Source organism: Rhipicephalus microplus, unplaced genomic scaffold (genome assembly GCF_043290135.1).
Source record: "Rhipicephalus microplus isolate Deutch F79 unplaced genomic scaffold, USDA_Rmic scaffold_56, whole genome shotgun sequence".
In the NCBI taxonomy this organism is placed as follows: Eukaryota; Metazoa; Arthropoda; class Arachnida; order Ixodida; family Ixodidae; genus Rhipicephalus; species Rhipicephalus microplus.
In genome coordinates this window covers 1,269,170-1,291,369 of record NW_027464629.1, presented here as the reverse complement: position 1 = coordinate 1,291,369, position 22,200 = coordinate 1,269,170, and the positions used below count along the sequence as shown (strand labels likewise).

Sequence of the window (22,200 nt, the reverse complement as noted above, 5' to 3'; positions counted from 1 at the left end):
GTGTGCTCGTAGTGCAGTAATGTGACCTGAACACGCACCTGGTTAGGGTTCGGGTGGTTGGAGTTCCAGTCGGAGGTGAGGTTCTTGTTGCCATTGTACTTTGTAAACGGCGTGTGCTGTACCGACGGTCTGATGCGGTAGAGCCAGCTGCAAGTATAGGTGATTAGCATTAGAGGTATGGAACATTCACACGGTGGCCCTCCTATCACCCTAGATTTTTACATAGATTTCGTTCAACGCGTTTCCAGTTGTACCCATTATTTCAATGATATCTGCATTTTACAAACGATCAGCAAAACACGTGGCACCTAAGTACTTGCAAACGTTTACTGTGGTCTATACCTCCTTGCTAATGCTGCAGTATACTTACAAATAATTGGTCTTATAAACAGATATGACCTAACTGCATAAAATGCGCATACGTCTACGGCCGCACAAGTTGCATGTTACACAACAAACTATCGCTGCATAGCGGCGAAAGATTTTTAAAAAGACCCGACAATCATGCAATGCTCACAAGTCCCTGAAGTGGCTAGGATCGTATCATCATCATCATCATCATCATCATCATCATCATCATCATCATCATCAGCCTGACTACGTCCACTGCAGGACAAAGGCCTCTCCCATGTTCCGCCAGTTAACCCGGTCCTGTGCTTGCTGCTGCCAATTTATACCCGCAAACTTCTTAATCTCATCTGCCCACCTAACCTTCTGTCTCCCCCTAACCCGCTTCCCTTCTCTGGGAATCCAGTCAGTTACCCTTAATGACCAGCGGTTATCCTGTCTACGCGCTACATGCCCTGCCCATGTCCATTTCTTCTTGATTTTAGCTATTATATCCTTAACCCCCGTTTGTTCCCTAATCCACTCTGCTCTCTTCTTGTCTCTTAAGGTTACACCTACCATTTTTCTTTCCATTGCTCGCTGCGTCCTCAATTTAAGCTGAACCCTAGAATGGGAACAGTTAGGGATAAGAGTCAATGGAAAATACCTTAGTAACCTGCGCTTCGCCGATGACATTGCATTGCTGAGTAGTTCGGGGACGAATTGCAACTCATGATTACGGAGTTAGACAAGGAGAGCAGAAAGGTGGGTCCTAAAATTAATCTGCAGAAAACCAAAGTAATGAACAACAACCTCGGCAAGGAGCAGCGCTTCGAGATAGGTAATAGTGCACTTGCAGTTGTAAAAGACTATGTCTACTTAGGGCAGGTAATAACCGCAGAGCCGAACCACGAGATTGAAGTAACTAGAAGAACAAGAATGGGGTGGAGCACATTCGGCAAGCACTCTCAAATTATGACAGGTAGATTGTCACTATCCCTCAAGAGGAAGGTATATAACAGCTGTATCTTGCCGGTACTTAACTATGGAGCAGAAACCTGGAGACTTAGGATCGTATATGCATTGCATAGTAATTGATACTCAGCGATAACCATTGCCGCAGCAGAGCACCGCCATGAGGTGAAACACATAAAGCACCACGGGGATCTATCTATCTATCTATCTATCTATCTATCTATCTATCTATCTATCTATCTATCTATTTATCCAACCGCCTACGTATGGGTGCCCTCGTGATCACCCCTCAACTTGGGATTAACCAAAATTAGTAAGGGAGGGTAAGATGGTTTGACGCGTACGACTTCCTGGTCATGACATGTCACAATCCCATTGCATACGTCGTGAAACGCTTTCCGCCAAACAGTGGCACATACCCGTGGGCGGGTATTGGCCATTGATATGCGGGTACGTGCCACAGGTGATTGACACTTCATATCTATCGAGTGATGGCGAGAACACACATGGGTAATTTTAACGCCTGAGCGTCAAGAAAAAGCTCACATCCGCAGAGTTCACCTGACGAATGCAATGAATAAATGTTAGGGTCCAAGCAGGACTGCTTACCCGCAGGTCGCAGGATCGAATCCCGGCTGCGGCGGCTGCATTTCTGATGGAGGCGGAAATAATGTAGGCCCATCTGCTCAAATTTCGGCGCACGTTAAAGAACCCCAGATGGCCGAAATTTCCGGAGCTCTCTACTACGGTTTGCAGAGAGCCTTCAATTTGGCCGTCACTGCCCTTGTAAATGGTGTGAATCGTGGAGTACCTGGAGCCCAAAGGACTCAAATTCTCGGCCGAAAAGTCGGAAGCACTCTTCCTCATGCCCGCCGGAAAACGGCGGCTCCACAACAGGCCTGAAGTGGGCATCCACTTGTATGTTAACGGCGCAGAGATCCCCGCGGTCGACAGTATCCGTGTCCTTGGACTAAGGATTCAGGCGAACCGTAAGAATTCTGAAACTCTTGCTAGGTTGGAAGCCAGTTCTAATCAGACATGTCGTCTCATCAGACGAATAGCAAACAGGCATGCTGGGATGAAGGAGGTGAACCTTCTTAGATTAGTGCAGACCTTCATAATAAATAGGATAGTGTACGTGGCACCTTATTTAAAATTAAACCAAGCGGAGCGGGGCAAACTCGACACCATTATCAGGAAAAGTGTGAAAGTCGCGCTCGGACTTCCCCCAAACACGTCAACTGACAGACTTATGAAGTTGGGGGTATCTAACACACTCGATGAGCTAATTGAAGCTACTGTGACTGCACAACATCAAAGACTACTCGGATCTAAAACGGGGAGAGCAATATTAAAGAGATTGGGCTATGAGCCCACGCGTGAGCAAGCGCGTTCAAAAGACATACCGATACAGATCAGGGACAGGATAAAGATACCTCCGCTACGCAGAAATATGAGCCCTACCTTTCACGAAGGCAGGCGTAAAGCCAGGGCAGAGGCATTACAATTTAGGTACACTAGTCGACAGGACATCGCGTATACAGACGCTGCGGAATATGAAAGCAAAGCGGCACACACGGCAGTGGCGGTCAGGGGAGATGGTGGCCTGATTGCGTGCTGCACAGTACATGGTGTCGAGACTGTAGAGGCCGAGGAAGTGGCCATAGCTTTGGCCATCAGCCAAAAGGGGATCAGGGTGGTCATCAGCGACTCCAAAAACGCTGTGAGAAATTACGAATCGGGAAGGGTGACGGAGACTGCCGTCCGTATATTAAACATGGTAGGAGTACCCAAAGAGCAGATTCTGCTTGTCTGGGCTCCAGCTCACCAAGGACTTAGAGGGAACGAGGAGGCTCATTCCGTCGCCCGAGGTCTCACCTACCGGTCGACCCCTGGAACCTCCCAAGTTACCGAACAAAGAAGCGAGTATATGCGCACATACCATGAAATCGTCGCGCACTACAGGCTGAATCGGCAAGTATACCCGAGAGCGGACAACTCACTAAGTAAGAAAATGAGGTTTTGTGGCGAAAGTTACAGACCGGGGTTTTTCCTAACCCCGCACTTTACAGCAAGTGGCACCCTGCAGTTTCCCAGTCCCAGTGTAAATTTTGTGATGAGGTAGCGAATTTGGTCCACATGGTGTGGACATGTCCAAGTCAAAACGATGGTTCTCACACTGTATAATCCTGGGAGGCCCTGCTCTGCAGCCCAGATCCCAACGTCCAGTGCGACATCATCAGTCAAGCCCTTGCTGCTGCCGCGTCCCAAGGGATTCCGGCCGACAGCTAGGGGCGACGGGCCATGCCTGAGCAATTGACTGACCTTTTAATAAAGCTTTCTCTCTCTCTCTCTCTCTCTCTACTACGGCGTCTCTCATAATCATATGGTGGTTTTGGGAAGTTGACTCCCACATATCAATCGATCAGGGTTCAAGCAGGAATCGAGCGCAAGCATTCTGCGTGCCAGTTAAGAATTTTACCATAGAGCCACGCCAGGTCTTGGAAGTACTTTTCAAATAGACCCTGATGTTTTTGAAACGTCAATTGTGGTTGCAGTGCTGGCTATCCAATTTGATAAACATTGCATATGAACTCCAATGATTCAGCCGTTACGTCGGGTTAGCATCAATTGTGGTGAAACGCCATCCGCTGAAATTAGTTTATGAAGCAGCATCCACATCTACCCCGCCGCGGTGGTCTAGTGGCTAAGGTACTCGGCTGCTGACCCGCAGGGCGCGGGTTCGAATCCCGGCTGCGGCGGCTGCCTTTCCGATGGAGGCGGAAATGTTGTAGGCCCGTGTGCTCAGATTTGGGTGCACGTTAAAGAACCCCAGGTGGTCTAAATTTCCGGAGCCCTGCACTACGGCGTCTCTCATAATCATATAGTGGTTTTGGGACGTTAAACCCCACATATCAATCAATCAGCATCCACATCTACCATCCTCACGAGCACCAGCGCTTCGGATCCGCTTAACGCTTCTGGGGTTGCTAAAAGCCATTTCGCCGTTTGCAATGTTACGCAACTGTAAACAACTGGTTATACAAAACATATGTTTAATGTATGGCTGTGCGTGCATTCGCACAAATGTTTAGGGCCACTTTGTAACATTTCGCTCAATGAAAAAAAAATACAGCAGAGTTACTTTCAATGCGCCTAACATCGATTCCCAAGGTACGTGGGACTCTAATTTTTCTGCTATGGACTCACCACAACAGCTTAGTAGCTACTGTGAAAAGCTGCCGCCGACATTGCGGCTGAGAATTTTGTTTTCATTATGACGTCCACATTTTCGACCATGGTGAAATTCAACCGCAAAGGTACGCATGTCTACTGGCACCATCAGGTCGTACCAAAGAATTTTTATTTTCGGGGGTTGTTTATGTGTAGAATGGCTAAATTTGGTAACTGATGGTCGATGTGAAGGTGTGTTAATGCTAAAGTATTACCCGGAAAGTTAAACCATAAAGAAATTTCGGGGATTGTCAGAACCTCTCAACTCCCCCTAGTCACGGCCCTGTGCACGATGAAGAACTCCAGGTGGTCAAAGCTAATTTAAAGTGTTTCACTACCAGAAGTGTGCCCACAGTGAGAGGAGAGGGGGGCAGGGGCTACCCTCCCCCAAAAATCTTCTAAAGGGGGCGCCGATTCCGCCCAGTACCTTTGCGTAGTGGGATTTCAAAGATCTGTAATGTGCAGGCTTATGCATACACGTGTTTTTTTTTTGCGATAGCAATTATACGGACAGCTTTGACGAATTTTTTATGTCGTCATGATGTCCCGTACAAGGTCCAAATTGAAAAGATCCCCCAGAACGTCGTACGGGTGACGATGAACGCGGCTGAAGCGGAAATCAAACGAGCGGGCCTACGACCCATCTCCATCGCTCGCAGGGTGCCGGCTATAAGATCCCCCCCCCTCCCTCCCCTGATTAAACCTGCCGTCGAGTGCTAAAGCAGAAAGGAGACGTCTCGCCCGTCATTAACGAGCACGAAAAGGCATGTTGAAGGAGGGGGGTTGCTCGAGCAGTAACTGTGAACTTTGTATTTACGGGCGTGGTCGCCATCGCTGGCATGCGTGCTATCTCGGCAGCCATCAGCAGGTGGCTCGTATACCCTTCCACGTGCTGCGGTCTCAAAGCGAAGGGCCTGTGCGAAAAGTGTTCCTAGAGCGGCCGTATTCTCTAACACCAGCGTTTCGAAGAGTTGTCAGCCTCACTTCGTATAACACTATATTTGTTGCAATTGCATTTGTTTGCTTCACCCTTGCGGTGAAAACAACTTTTTTTTACAATAACGGCAATTATGGGCCTCTGATTCTGCATTCACAGATCTAGTTGCTTCCCGTCTTTACTCCCGGAAAGCCTTGGAACAAAGGGATGCTTTTCACGCTAACAAATAAAGAAAGGGGCATAGGGGTCGGTACTTTAGAGGAGTAACCATTTCCTCCCCTTTGGGGGTAACTACGAAGTTACTCTTCTCTCTTGCAGTTACTCCTCAAGGGAGCAACAGTTATATTGCTCAACAGAAAAATCAGATCTTAACTGACTTATTTAGCATTTTGAAGGGTGTACAGGCATGTAATTACATGTGCAATCGATAAGCAAGCATCACATTCAGAGATGAATTTCAGAAAATTTGCAGCAAACACACGGAATTCGAACTCACGGCAACTCAGTGTGCCCGGGCGAACACTTCCCACAGCGCCACGCCACGCTACGGCGCCGTATGGAAGGAAACAAGCTTTCCTATACCCACCGACGGGTCGTTGGCGCACGGCGCGAACATTCTGGCAGTTATTCCGAGTAAGGGCGTCTTTCTCCACAATGAGAAAAACGTAGCGTGTGCGAACTTTCGCACACATTTCGTCTTTTGGAGGAGCAAAGTGCCCTTTTCGGGACAACTGTGCAGCTACTCCGGAAAACTTCTTTAGTGTGTGTGAAAAGCACGCTATCACTTAATTTTCATTATGCATTCCTTGAGGAGCTCGTTGTCTTTCTTATACGACTGGGGGGGGGGGCTATGGTGTAACTCGTTTTCTCTAACAGAGATCTCTGGGCATGACCGTGCTTACCGTACAGCATGTTTCTTAATTGTATTTCGACACGCTAGGATTCTGAACTTAGTTTCACAGCAAAAAGCTGTTATAAGATGAAAACAAGGGCCGTTTTGGAGCCGCCGCCTCCGGTGTCCGTAACTGCTATAGATCACGCCGCAATATCAGTGGGAAGGAAGCGAAAGAAGCAAAAATACCCAGGATGGACTGGTGTCCGTACATGACCCTCACCGTGGCAGCCCAGTATATTACCATGCCGGTGCTCGAAACTTCTCTGCAAAAAGACCCTGCTGGCGTGATGTCGCGAAAGAGCCACATTAACGCATCTAATATATATCGTGTTGGAAGAATTCCGCTCTTCTTTCGATGTCGCTCAACCTTCTCTCGGCCGCACATCCACTGTTACGCATCGCATCGACACAGGCGCACAACCACCCCTACGGCAACGTCCATATCGCGTATCTCCCACAGAACGCCGTGTAATCAACGAGCAAGTGAACGACATGCTTCGCCGCGATGTTATTCGACCCTCTAACAGCCCCTGGACGTCTCCTATCGTTCTCGTCGCGAAGAAGAACGGTTCTGTGCGGTTCTGTGTGGACTACCGACGCCTCAACAAGATCACTCGTAAGGAAGTGTACCCACTACCACATGTAGATGACGCAATTGACAGCCTGCAAGGAGCCAAATACTTTTCATCTCTCGATTTGCGCTCAGGGTACTGGCAAGTACCTATGGCTGAGGACGCTATACCGAAGACCGCTTTTGTCACTCCAGACGGCTTGTACGAATTCAACGTCATGCCGTTTGGGCTGTGCAATGCGCCCGCCACCTTTGAGCGCGTGATGGATACCGTTCTGCGTGACCTGAAATGGCACACGTGCCTGTGCTACCTCGATGACGTCGTCGTTTTCACTCCGGACTTCTCCACGCATCTTCAAGGCCTGCGGCATGTTTTAACGCGTCTGAGTGACGCCAGTCTGCAACTGAACCTAACGAATTAAGTGCTGATTTGCAGCTGGGCAGTTTACAATACGCGGCTACGTCGTGTCCACGGACGGAATTCTCCCCGATCCAGCCAAGCTTCGGGTCGTGACCGAGTTCCCCAAGCCGACATTCGTCAAGGAACTGCGCAGTTTCGTAGGACTGTGTTCCTACTTTCGGCGCTTCATCCGAAACTTCGCGTCTATCGTATCGCCGCTGACGAAGCTCCTCGGAAGTAACGGGCCTCTCCATTCGTGGTCATCACAGTGTGACGACTCATTCACAACGCTTCGTCGTTTACTGACGTCGCCTCCCATACTCCGTCACTACGACCCTACGGCCCCTACAGAGGTACACACGGACGCCAGTGGTGTCGGTCTCGGCGCTGTCCTTGCGCAGCGCAAACCAGGGTTCCCGGAATATGTCGTGGCGTATGCAAGCCGTACGCTTACAAAAGCCGAGACTAATTACACCGTCACTGAGAAAGAATGTCTGGCAATCGTCTGGGCCCTTTCCAAGTTCTGACCTTATTTGTATGGTCACCCATTTGATGTAGTCACCGACCATCACGCACTATGCTGGTTGTCGTCATTAAAAGATCCCTCAGACCGTCTCGCCCGGTGGGCACTTCGCCTGCAAGACTACGACCTCCGCGTGCTGTACCGCAACAGAAGGCAACATGCTGACGCCGACGCCCTGTCGCGCGCTCCCTTGCCTGATGACAATGCCCACGATTCAGCGTCTCACCTTGCCGTTTCTCCTATTAGCATTCATGCCGTTGCTACTGAACAGTTCAAGGATCAATGGATTGCCTCACTGATAGACTTGCTGACTGATCCATCCACTCCATCCACTCGCACGTTGCGTCGTCAAGCCCACCATTTCGCCGTTCGCGACGACCTCCTCTACGGACGCAATTACAATGGTGACGGCCGCCAGTGGGTACTAGTCATACCCCGCAGTCTGCGTGCGCTCTGACATATGCGAATTCTTTCATTCTGATCCGCAATGTGCGCACTCCGGGGTATCGAAGACTTACCACCGCATTTGCCAACGGTACATTTGGTGCGGCATGTCATGTACCGCTACGTGCAGAAATTCGTTCGCTCCTGCATAGAATGTCAGCGCGCAAAACTTCAACGCACCTGCCGTCGGTAGGTCTGCAACCTCTACCTTGCTCTGCCAGGCCGTTCGGGCGCATTGGTATCGATATGTATGGGCCACTTCCACTAACGTCGGCTGGTAACCGCTGGGCCATTGTTGCTGTGGACCACCTCACGCCATACGCCGAAACTGTCGCTCTCCCCGCGGCTACAGCAAGCGATGTGGCCTCCTTCCTGCTCCAACGATTCATGCTGCGACACGGTCCACCTCAGGAACTGCTCAGTGATCGAGGCCGCGTCTTCCTGTCTGAAGTCGTCGAAGCCATTCTCAAAGAGTGCAATGTTGTTCACCGCAAAACTGCTGCTTACCACCCGCAGACGAATGGCCTCACTGAACGCTTCAACCGTACGCTCGGCGACATGCTCTCCAAGTACGTCGCCGCCGATCACACAAATTGGGATGCCATTCCACCCTTCGTCACCTACGCATATAACACCGCCCCTCAGAGCACTACTGTCTTTTCACCTTTCTTTTTATTATATGCAATGCACCCGTCGCACACCATCGACACTATACTTCCGTACAAGCCAGATCCGTCCGAGTGGGCGCCTATTTCTGCTACAGCCAAGCTTGCTGAAGAGTGTCGAGAGCTTGCAAGGACCTTTACAGCGCATGATCAAGAGCGGCAAAAAGGCATTCGCGCTGACACCAGCACTACTGCGCCCACGTTCCTCCCTGGAGCGCTCGTCTGGCTCTCGATCCCTACCACTTCAACTGGCCTATCTTCAAAACTATTCCCCAAATACGAAGGCCCCTACCATGTCGTCAAACGCACTTCCCCTGTAAATTACTTGATCGAACCCATTGAACCATCTTCGGACATGCGCGGTCGAGGGCGCGACATTGTCAACGTGGAGCGCCTCAAAGCCTACCGCAACCCGTTCATAGTAACCAACTTTTAGGTCGCCAGGCGGCTCCCTCTTCGTACCCGGGGTAGTTGTGGCGAAGCCTTCGAACAGTGGGTCGTCCTCTCCAGCGCCTTCTAGTGGGTCGCTCTTTTAGCAAAAAAAAGAGCAGCTCGTGCAGAGAGTCGGTACCCGCATTGACTGTCACTGTCAAGCATCATCGACAAGTGTCCGCCAATAAACGTCTCAACAATCGTATTAGAAGTGTAAAGTAAAAAGCGTTACACAATGCGACTTGCGTAACCAGGCGTTCCTTAATGCGAATTGTGCAACGGGTGAGTCGTTGAGTACCTCCTATCCATTACAAAGGCCTCAACAGTAATTCTGCCCACTGCGGTGGTCTAGGGGCTAAGGTACTCGGCTGCTGACCCGCAAATCACGGGATCAAATCCCATGGAGCTGCGGCGGCTTCCATTTCGATGGAGGCTAAAATGCTGTAGGCCCTTGTGCTCACATTTGGGTGCACGTTAAAGAAGCCCATGTTGTCGAAGAAATTTCCGGAGCCCTTTCTGGAGATAGATAAGTTGTGTGGTGACTATGAAGAAGGCTTCGTATAGTGGGGTCAATACTTCTTAGTTTTCTTTGAACGACTGGTCGACGCTCGCTGTTTCTCGCCATGGCCCACAAAAGTGTGAACTCTGTCCAAATAGGGAATCACGCTTTTTAAAAGCGCTGGTGTTCGGGGACCGCGATTGTAATGCCCACCACTCGCACCAAGATATACAGCTCTGGCATGCCTCCGTGTGCATCGGCTGAACGTATTTAACGCCATGACGAAAGCGGACACGTCGACGTGCACAGTGCGCCGAACGGAACATTTCTAAACAGCTGCCGTCGTCCGCAGCGAGCGTTGCAGAGTACCTTCAGTTCTCGCGATTGCTAACTTCTCTCTCTCTCATCGAGAATAACGAGGCCTGCTGTACACATCCTCCTCTCTTCTTTCCCACATCCTCATCCCTTTCATATATGCATGGTTCTACCTCACGAAAGACAGTTGCAGCACATTCATGTGACAGCTGCGTCATCACAGGCGTTGCACTGTACGCGCCTTCACCTCTCTTTTCCTCGTTCTTTTCTTTTATTTTTGAACAGCACAGTGTAACTTGAACGATGCTCGCGGTGGAAACGTTAACTGCGTAACCATACTGAATTACCTCGTTGAAAAATCTGGTGTTAATATTCTTCTCATTAAAATGTCTTGAAAGAACAAATTAGGAAGGTTACCTTACGGGTAACCTTAACAAGCCTGCGAATTCTTGCTATTTAGTAATGTATTTTAATAACTGGCATGTATCAAAAACGAAAACGTCGCTGGCATCAAAACTAATAGGGCTGTATTGATGAAAGGGATGATATAGATATAAAAATCTACTATTCCGGCCGCATATTTTCTCCATTCGTCCAATAAGAGTTTACCTCCATGAGGATTCAACCATAAGGAACCTTAGCACACCAGATCATAGCTATCGATTTTTTGCACATTAATCGTCATTCATTGCCGAATTCTCACAATGTAAAGCTGTATGCGGTGACCGTAGATGGCAGTGAGATACCCGTGATGAGATGGCAAACAAATGCCTTTTTTTCGCTAACGCAGGTGTGGCTTCGGGGTCCGTGATCTGTCGGGCGCATGCCGGTGCACCACAGGTCATAGAGGTCTCACCGGATCTCATAACTATATATATATATATATATATATATATATATATATATATATATATATATATATATAACTCATCCCCTGATGAAGGGAGGACCCCTCCCGAAACTGTTGTGAAATATATATATTTATCCTTGTTGACAACGCTCCCGTTGTGCCATATCCCATACCTTCACGAAGACTAACTGGCCCATTGAATTATTACTCCAACTATATATATATATATATATATATATATATATATATATATATATATATATATATATATATATATATATATATATATATATATATATATATGTATGTATATATATATATATATTAAAAAATTGCTTGTTCATTGCTTATTGGCAGATGTAGATATGCGCATGACATCATTTTTTTTCATTTTCTTCTTTTTCAGTGTAGGTGGGAGCTACCGTTTCTTTATTACAGTTACCCAGAAAAAGCTGCTAGTTGAAGTGTTTTTCGTTGGCCACCCTTACTAATAAAAATGGACTGTGCTTGGCACTCTCGATATTGGTGTACTGAAAATGCAGATAGCAACTAGGCATGGGAGTACATACCACGTGCATTCGAACGCCGGCGTTGTCGGCGACCACGTTGGTCGTCACAGAAACGACACATAAAACAAAATTTTCTGTCTTGAAGTTGCGTTAGTTGCCTCGTTCCAGGTGGCGGGATTGAATCCCGGCTGCGGCGGCTGCATTTTCGATGGAAGCGAAAAGGCTGTAGGCCCGTGTGGTCAGATTTGAGTGCATGTTAAACAACCTCAGGTGGTCTAAATTTCCGGAGCTCTCCATTATACGGCGTCTCTCATAATCATATGGTGGCTTTGGGACGTTCAAGGGGCCCTCTAACACTCTTCACGACTTCATAGTTTTCCATGTTTTTTCCAGCTGGTTGCGTACACTGACGGCTTAAGAGATAAGCGCTGCCAGAACGGCAGCGATAGGGCCACGCAGTGCAAGTTTATTCAGCGTATAGATATCAAAATACAATGAAATGGGTGCTTACCCTCAACTCGATTTCCGCGGGCTCACCTTACCGTGTTTCCCTCGCCCTCTGACGTCGGAAGGCTGCCCAATGAAACGAACTGAAAGCCCTACTGTACAGGAAGCTCGCATGATATATTATTGCCTGTTACGCGATGGTAACAAACAATGTGGTACTTGAAGGGGGAACAGCACGTCCGAAACGATCCAGCTCGCGAACGATTCTATAATGTTTTGTAGCTTTACTGATCTTTCTTTTTGCAATCACGTATATATATCAACGCTCTTACATTTTTTTGTCTTTTAGTTTCTTCAAATAACGCCGCCTGGAGCGTCGCCGGCGCGTTTCCTCCACCACATGGCGTTCGGCGCATTTTTTTACCTGTTTTACAGTTTTCAAGCTGGAAAAGTCGGAAAGCTTTAATCTCTGTCGCTTTGGGTGAGAAACTATGCTAATGAAAAAATAAATCTAATAGTAATCCCTATTTTGATGCAATGCCGTGATCACACATTTATTGTTACATTTATCCAACCATGTTACATTATCCAACGCATGCAAGAGGTCCGTGGTTCAAATCCTGGTGCCGCGCAGTTCCCAACCGAACTTTAGAAAAAAATTCCGCGTGTTGATGGAACTGCATTAAGAGGCCTGGGGTGCGGCCTCACCGGCAACCACCGCCGAGAACGCACTCCCTCACCAGAGAAGCATTGGCCACCCTGGCGTAGTATCTGGCCACTACCTCCCACATGCATACGTCAAATAACTCAAGGCCCTCAGTCCCCAGCAGCTGCGAAGCAACTGACCACGGCGGCGGTCAGATCTGCAACGCAGCAGAGGGTGCTGACAATCTCTGGATCCGGACAGGCCGCCATTGAAACCTGAACTTGGCAACGTTTAACGCTAGAACCTTATCTAGTGAGGGAAGTCAAGCTGTACTATTCGAGGAGCTAGAGGGTGTTAAATGGGATATAATAGGGCTCAGTGAGGTTAGGAGGACAGATGAGGCCTATACGGTGCTACACAATGGGCACGTCCTATGCTATCGGGGCTTGGCAGACAGAAGAGAACTGGGAGTGGGGTTTCTAATTCACAGAAACATAGCTGGAAACATAGAGGAATACTATAGCATTAATGAAAGGGTGGTAGGTATCGTAATTAAACTGAATAAAAGATACAAAATGAAGGTAGTACAGGCTTACGCGCCTACATCCAGTTATGATGACGCTTCAGTTGAAAGCTTCTATGAAGACGTGGAATCGGCAATAACTACGGTAAAAACACAGTATACGATACTGATGGGAGACTTTAATGCAAAGGTAGGGAAGAAGCAGGCTGGAGACCAGGCAGTAGGAGATTATGGTATCGGTACTATAAACACCAGAGGAGAGCTACTAGTAGAATTCACAGAACGCAATAATTTACGAATTTTGAATACCTTCAAACGAAAAAGAGGAAACTGCAAGTGGACATGGAGGAGCCCTAATGGCGAAAATAAGAACGAAATAGACTTTATAATGACTGCACACCCAGGAATCGTGCAGGATGTGGAAATGGTTGGCAAGGTACGATGCAGTGACCATAGAAAGGTACGGTCTCGAATTCGCCTAGACTTGAAGAAGGAACGACAGAAACTGATACGCAAGAAGCCAATCAATGAGCTAGCACTGAGATGGAAGGTACAGGAATTCAGAGTGTCGCTGCAGAACAGGTACTCGGCCCTTAGTGAGGAAACCAACCTTAGCGTAGATACAATGAATGATAATCTGACAAGTATAATTACGGAGTGTGCAGTGGAAGCTGGAGGCAGGGTAGTTAGACAGGACCCTGGCAAGCTTTCTCAGGAAACGAAGAACCTAATTAAGAAGCGTTAAATCATGAAAGTCTCAAGTACAACAGACAAAATAGAACTGGCAGAGCTTTCGAAGTTGATTATTAGGCTTAAGGTATCCGACGTAAGAAGGTATAACATGAATAGAATTGAACACGCTCTGAAAAACGGAGGAAGCGTCAAAGCAGTGAAGAGGAAACTTCGGATAGGCAAAAGCCGGATATATGCACTAAGGGACAAAGAAGGCAAAATAACTACCAATACGGATAGGATAGTTAAAATAGTGGAGGAGTTTTACAGAGATCTGTACAGTAGCCGAGACAACCACGACCTTAATACTATAATAACTAGCAGTAACCCAGATGACACCCCACCAGTAATGATAGAAGAAATCTGAAAAGCTTTGGAGAGCATGCAAAGAGGCAAAGCTGCTGGTGAGTATCAGGTAACATCAGATCTGCTGAAAGATGGACGACAGATTGTGTTAGAAAAACTAGCCACCCTGTTTACGAGGTGTCTCTTGACGGGAAGAGTACCAGAGTCTTGGAAGAACGCTAACATCATCTTAATACATAAGAAAGGAGATGACAAGGACTTGAAAAATTACAGGCCGATCAGCTTGCTCTCTGTGGCATACAAGCTATTTGCAAAGGTAATTGCTAACAGAGTAAAGAAAACATTACTATTCAATCAACCAAAGGAACAAGCAGGATTTTGAACAGGCTACTCAACAATTGACCACATTCAAACTATCAATCAGGTAATAGATAAATGCTCGGAGTATAACCAACCACTATACATAGCCTTCATAGATTACGAGAAGGCATTTGATTCAGTATATCAGCCACCATGCAGACACTGCGGAATGAGGGCGTAGATGAAGTATATATAAACATTCTGGAAAAAATCTACAGGGGATCAACTGCTACCACAGTGCTTCATAAAGAAAGCAACAGAATACCAACCAAGAAGGGTGTAAGGCAGGGGGACACAATCTCCCCAATGCTATTTACCGTGTGCTTACAGGAGGTTTTCAAAAGCCTAGAATGGGAACAGCTAGGGATAAGAGTTAATGGAGAATACCTTAGTAACCTGCGCTTCGCCGATGACATTGCATTGCTGAGTAACTCAGGAGACGAATTGCAACTCATGATTACGGAGTTAAACAAGGAGAGCTGAAAGGTGGGTCTTAAAATTAATCTGCAGAAAACGAAAGTAATGTACAACAACCTCGGAAAGGAGCAGCGCTTCGAGATAGGTAATAGTGCACTTGAAGATGTAAAAGACTATGTCTACTTAGACAATATTCACAGAGCCGAACCACGAGATTGGAGTAACTAGAAGAATAAGAATGGGGTGGAGCACATTCGGCAAACACTCTCAAATTATGACAGGTAGATTGCCACTATCCCTGAATATGAAGGTATATAACAGCTGTATCTCACCGGTACTTAGTTACGGAGCAGAAACCTGGAGACTAACAAAGAGGGTTCAGCTTAAATTGAGGACGACGCAGCGAGCAATGCAAAGAAAAATGGTAAATGTAACCTTAAGAGACAAGAAGAGAGCAGAGGATATCATAGTTGAAATAAAGAAGAGGAAATGAACATGGGCCGGGCATGTAGCGCGTAGACAGGATAACCGCTGGTCATTAGGGGAACTAACTGCATTCCCAGAGAAGGGAAGTGGGTTAGGGGGAGACTGAAGGTTAGGTGGGCAGATGAGATTAAGAAGTTCGCGGGTATAAATTGGCAGCAGCAAGCACAGGACCGGGTATATGGCGGAACATGGGAGAGGCCTTTTTCCTGCAGTGGACGTAGTCAGGCTGATAATATATTGCTGCGACAGGTTCGCCACATTCAAGTAGCCCGCCACAATCATCGTCACCAGCACCAGCAAGACCCGGCTCAGCTGGCATGCGCCACGCGTTCGGACGTTGAACAACGAGGAAGAGGAAGATAGTCGGATCTGTGCCACTCGGCTACTCGAACTTGACGACCATAGTTTTTAGAATCGTGGGCACAAGTTCGCCCTAATAAAGACGCTTGTTTTTCTAACCTGTCGGCGTCAGCATCGCTACATTTCTGGTGGAGGTGCTGGGTATTGAATCGAAGCCCCACGAGCTCAAGACAGAGTAGCCCCGACGACCAGCGTATCAACCCCGTGGAAGTGACTCCTGTACACCAGAGGGCAAGTCGCCGTCTTCGAGGTGACTCACCTGAGTTCGGTCTTCTTCCCTTCACACCAAGGGGAATTCAAACGATGGATGCCACCACTATGACTACCCAGGTAACACCGGAACAAGTGTTCATTAGCCAACCGCACCAGCCGCCAGTTTTCCACGGCGACTCGTACGAGGATGTTGAAGATTGGTTGGACCTGTTCGAGAGAGTAGCGAGCTTGAATGGATGGGACGAAAGAGAGAAGCTCCGTCGCGTATACTTCGCCCTGGAAGACTTCGCGAAGACATGGTTTGAGAACCATGAAACCTCGTTGTCTACCTGGGAGGTATTTCGACGACAAGCGGTGGCTACGTTCGCGAACATAGACCGGAAAGAAAAGGCGGAGGCAGCTCTTCAATCGAGGAACCAGCTAACGAACGAGAGTGCTGCTATGTACATTGAGGACATGGTCCGCCTGTTCAAGCGTGCGGATTACAACATGGCTGAGGATAAGAAGGTGCGCCATCTAATGCGCGGAGTGAAGCAAGAGCTGTTCGCCGTTCTCGTCCGCAACCCTCCGAGCACGGTTGCTGAGTTTTACTCGGAAGCGACGGCCATCGAAAAAACACTGGAACAGCGGGCTCGGCAGTACAACCGGAATCTTAACTGCGCATCTGCACAGATATTTCCCGGTAGCGTGCAAAACGACGTTGAAACCCTGCGAGAGCTAATTAGATCAGTTATCAGAGAAGAACTGAGCAGACTGCATATGCCCCAGACTTCAACTGCACTATCTGTTACGGACGTTGTTCGTGACGAACTGAGGCAGGTGATACGAGAGCCAGAGCGTGAGCTGCAGCCGGTTCGACCTATCCGAACATACTCTGAGGTTGTCAGACAATCCACGGTACACAGCAATGCAGCAGTTGCGATGGCAACGACTCCTCTCCCACCTGCGGCACGCAGTGCACCTCGTCCACGGGAACCGACAGCTACCTATCTGCCCCCAGGAGCACGTAGCACACATCACTATGTGGAGCTAGGCCCAGGAAAAGTGACGTCTGGCGTGATCACGAGCGCAGGCCTCTGTGTTTTCATTGTGGGGAAGCGGGTCATCTGTACAGATTCTGTCCTTACCGACAGGCTGGATTAAGAGGCTTCCCGTCATATGCACCGTGCCCCCGAAACGGCGAACGACCAGCGGAGATTGAGGAGTACTTGTCGACGCGCCAGAACTCGCCAACTCTACGCCAACACCGGTCACGGTCACCATCGCCTATGCGCTACCGGTCATCCAGCCCACGTACACCTTCAAGGCAGCCTGGTCATCGCTCTCCAAGTCCACACCCGGAAAGCTGAAGCAAGCGACCTGTGGAGGTGAGGCCGCTGATAACGTCACTTACGAAGATCCTCCAAGTTGGTTTGAGGGTGATGACGGTGTATTTCCGGTAGATGGGTGCAGCAACGAAAACGTTACTTCAGATTTGCGGTTGAGAGTGGAAGGATGGGAGCTGAATGCCTTAGTCGACACCGGTGCTGATTATTCAGTGATAAGTCACAAGATGGTGAAAAAGCTAAACAAAGTTGTGACACAGTGGAGCAAATCGCAGATACGCACGGCAGGCGGTCACATTATTACGCCCCTTGGCAGATGCACTGCAAGACTTGAAATACGGGGCTTTATTTACGTGGCCGATTTCATTGTGCTGCCAGAATGTTCAAGAGAACTCATTATAGGAATGGATTTTTTGCGAGCTAATGGTGCCGTAATTAACCTGCGTAGGTCCAGCGTGTCGTTCTCGACTGAACGAGCTATACCTGTGGAGGAATCTGAGGAACGACGCCTAACTGCTCTACGCGTTGTTCATGATGACGTAACTGTGCCGCCACGCTGCAGTATAATGGTGCTCGTAGAAAATGATGCATTGTACAACCGCGAAGGCATAGCGGATACAAATGTAGGACTGTTTTTTAACAAAGGTGTCTGCGTAGCTAGGGGTCTTGTTCACTTGACGAATGGCCGTGCAGATGTCCTACTCACAAATTTCTCCAATGAGCTTCAACACATCGCTCAAGGCACGGCTATCGCCTATATACACGACTTCTGTATGGCGACTGAACTATGCAGCTTGACATCAACCACTCGACCCGTGGCCTGCAACATCGACACATCCGTGACCGTCAATCAGAGCCTTCCGGACAGTCAGAAGAAACAGATTTACGCCTTGGTAAAAGAATTCTCTGATTGCTTTTCAAGTACCTCGAAGGTCCAGCGCACGTCAATCACGAAACACAGAATTATAACGCAAGACGACATGAGGCCTATATGCCAGCATCCATATCGGGTGTCACAGAAAGAACGGGAAATTATCAAGAAGCAAGTGGAGGAAATGCTTTCTGATGATGTCATCCAGCCTTCAAATAGTCCATGGGCGTCTCCCGTAGTGCTCGTTAAGAAGAAAGACAACACACTTAGATTCTGCGTCGACTACAGAAAACTGAACAGTGTAACTAAACGAGATGTCTACCCCTTGCCACGTATCGACGATACACTAGATCGGTTGCGATCCGCAAAGTTTTTCTCCTCCTTAGATCTGAAAAGCGGATATTGGCAAATAGAGGTCGACGAGCGGGACCGTGAAAAAACGGCATTCGTAACACCAGATGGCCTCTACGAATTCAAAGCGCTTCCATTCGGCCTCTGTTCCGCACCAGCGACGTTCCAGCGAATGATGGACACTGTCCTCGCCGGATTGAAATGGCAGTCATGCCTAGTGTATTTGGATGACGTGGTGGTATTCTCTGCAACGTTCGACAAACATCTAGAGCGACTACGCACAGTATTGGAAGCGATTCGGTCAGCGAAATTGACAATCAAACCCGAAAAATGCCACTTCGGCTTCGAAGAGCTCCGATTCCTTGGACATGTCATTAGTTCCGAGGGTGTTCGTCCCGATCCCGAAAAGACAGCCGCTGTTCAGAGGTTCCCTACACCCAGAGACAAAAAGTCAGTGCGTCGATTTTTGGGTTTATGTGCCTATTATAGACGATTTGTGGAAAACTTCTCAAAGATTGCGGAACCTCTTACAAAACTGACAAAAGACGACGTGCCCTTCACGTGGGAAAGCGAACAACAGAAAGCTTTTGACGAATTAAGGAAACGACTACAGGGTTCACCAATACTTGCCCATTTTGATGAGACAGCCGACACAGAAGTCCATACCGATGCCAGCAATGTCGGCCTCGGCGCCATCCTTGTCCAGTGGCAAAATGGTCAAGAGAAAGTGTTAGCCTATGCCAGCCGCAAACTATCAAAAGCTGAGGCAAACTACTCTGCAACTGAAAAAGAGTGCCTCGCAGTCATCTGGGCCATAAACAAGTTTCGACCCTACCTTTATGGTAGACCGTTTAGAGCTGTCAGTGACCACCATGCTGTATGCTGGCTGGCAAATCTCAAGGACCCGTCAGGTCGACTAGCAAGATGGGGCCTTAGACTGCAGGAGTATGATATTACGGTCGTGTACAAATCGGGAAGGAAACACAGCGATGCCGACTGCCTGTCACGCTCTCCCGTCGATCCAAGTGTACCTGAAGAGGAAGACTTCCCGTTTCTAGGCGTTGTCGACACATCCAAAATCGCTCAACTACAACGAGATGACCCGGATTTGCTGGCACTTATACAACACCTGCAGGGTCTCGACGTTCAAGTCCCTCGCATATTCTCCAGAGGGCTCTCCGCGTTCTGCCTTCGAGGAAGTGTCCTTTACAGGAGGAACTTCCAACCTAATGGTGAAACGTTTTTACTAGTCGTGCCCACAGCCATGCGAGAGGAAATTCTGCACGCATGCCACGACGAGCCAACATCTGGACACATGGGTGTGAGCCGAACATTCGCCAGGATTCGCCTGAAATACTATTGGCCTAAGTTACTCGCATCAGTGCAGCGCTACGTGAAAACTTGTCGTCAATGTCAACGGCGCAAAACTCCACCCGTAAAACCAGCCGGCCTTCTCCAGCCAATAGACCCTCCAGATGCCCCATTCCAACAAGTCGGCATGGACTTCCTAGGACCTTTGCCGACATCGCGTGCAGGCAAGAAATGGATAGTCGTAGCCACAGACTACCTCACCCGTTATGCTGAAACTGACTCTCTATACAGTGCGACAGCTGCCGAAGTCGCCAAGTTCTTTGTGAACAACATAGTGCTCAGGCATGGTGCGCCCATCGTCGTTATTACGGATCGGGGCACCGCATTTACCGCAGACCTAATGCAATGCTTGATGCGCATGACAAATACCGATCACAGAAGAACAATGGCGTATCACCCTCAGACAAATGGCTTAACCGAACGCCTCAACAGAACTCTGACCGACATGCTATCAATGTATGTTGATGTTGAACATAAACAGTGGGACGAAATATTACCCTACGTAACATTCGCATATAATACAGCCGTTCAAGAAACAACCCACGTTGCCCCTTTCGAACTAGTATTCGGCCGAAGAGTGACCACCCCGCTGGATGCCATGTTACCACTACAGGACGAAAGCAGCTATCCACCTGACTTAGATGACTTCTTGCAAAGAGCCGAAGAAGCACGGCAAATGGCAAGATACCGAATACGCCACCAACAGCACGTCGATTCTAGTCGCTACAACAAGCGACGCAGTGACACACTTTATCATCCCGGTGACAAAGTGTGGATATGGATACCAGTGCGCCGCCGCGGACTCTCTGAAAAGCTTCTTTGCCGATACTTCGGCCCTTATGAAGTACTCAACCGTATAAGCAACGTCACTTATGAAGTTAGATCCGCTGGACGCGTGAGTTCAAGACGCCGCAATCCCACGGAAGTGGTCCACGTAGTTCGCATGAAGCCCTATCATGACAGATCGTCGAAAAACGAGTGAGAGTGCGCGTGTATCTTTTCACTGTCTTAAGCATCGGGACGATGCGTCTGAGGAGGGGGGCAATGCTGCGACAGGTTCGCCACATTCAAGTAGCCCGCCACAATCATCGTCACCAGCACCAGCAAGACCCGGCTCGGCTGGCATGCGCCACGCGTTCGGACGTTGAACAACGAGGAAGAGGAAGATAGTCGGATCTGTGCCACTCGGCTACTCGAACTTGACGACCATAGTTTTTAGAATCGTGGGCACAAGTTCGCCCTAATAAAGACGCTTGTTTTTTTAACCTGTCGGCGTCAGCATCGCTACAATATATATATATATATATATATATATATATATATATATATATATATATATATATATATATTCACTTAGGCCTCATGATGCATCTCTTTTGTGATGAACGTGTCCATATCCATATTCATATTGTGTTGCACTGCCGTGTAAAGTGCTTTTAATGAATTCCATGAAAGATTACGCTGTTACGTTTTTTTCAGTTGTACTCCCAGCCTCATTCTTCTTTTGCATGTACAAAATAAATCGTGCGTAGAACGAAATACGAGCTGTTTAATTCGTTTTGTTTATTCTTTCCCGGGAAAAAAAATGGAAGGCTGGTCTGTACGATGGGCACGCGCGAGGACGAAGACAGACTCATACAAGGGACGGCGTCCTCAATTGTCGACTGTTCGCAAAACCCTAACTCGATTTCGCTCGGTTTGCGCAACCTGAGCCTAACCTTTCAGAAGGCGCGTTTATTTTTTTTTCTTGTGCGCACAATTCTAAGAAAGCACGATAAAACACGCTTCTTGCTTTGTCTTTGTTTTTTTTTCGTCAAGTATTACTCAGAAGATATGACATTCTCAACACAGCATCGAATTTGCTCTTCTCAGGGTACAGACAGGCCTACTACAGGGCACAGGAAGCTACTGCTTCGAATTGCATTAAGATAACAAGTGAACGAGAGTTTCGTTCAACGCTAATAGTGACGAAACCGTGACATATGAAGAATTGTGCGGTTAAAAAACGGACAGTCACTTTCGCAATAATTACAGAGGAACACGAGTACATTAATTTATTAATCCGTTCCAGCTTGCTCAAGACCAGCACGTGGCGCCCGTGCGAGAATGAATTTATTTTTGTCTGTACATTGTGAAAGAACCATAATGCCATAATTGATGAGGTTTGACATTCCAAAACCACGATATGATTATGAGAGACGCCTAACCGGAGGGCT

The 22,200-nt window shown here is 48.1% G+C and overlaps 1 protein-coding gene across 1 annotated transcript in view; it reads right to left on the bottom strand.

Annotated features, from left to right (window-relative positions):
- Positions 1 to 22,200, bottom strand: part of LOC119174293 (homogentisate 1,2-dioxygenase) — a 63,741-nt gene that overhangs the window by 33,384 nt on the left and 8,157 nt on the right. The window contains exon 4 of the mRNA XM_075884945.1: positions 39 to 147. Within this exon, the coding sequence (XP_075741060.1) occupies positions 39 to 147 (109 nt within the window). The remainder of the gene's footprint in view (positions 1 to 38; positions 148 to 22,200) is intronic.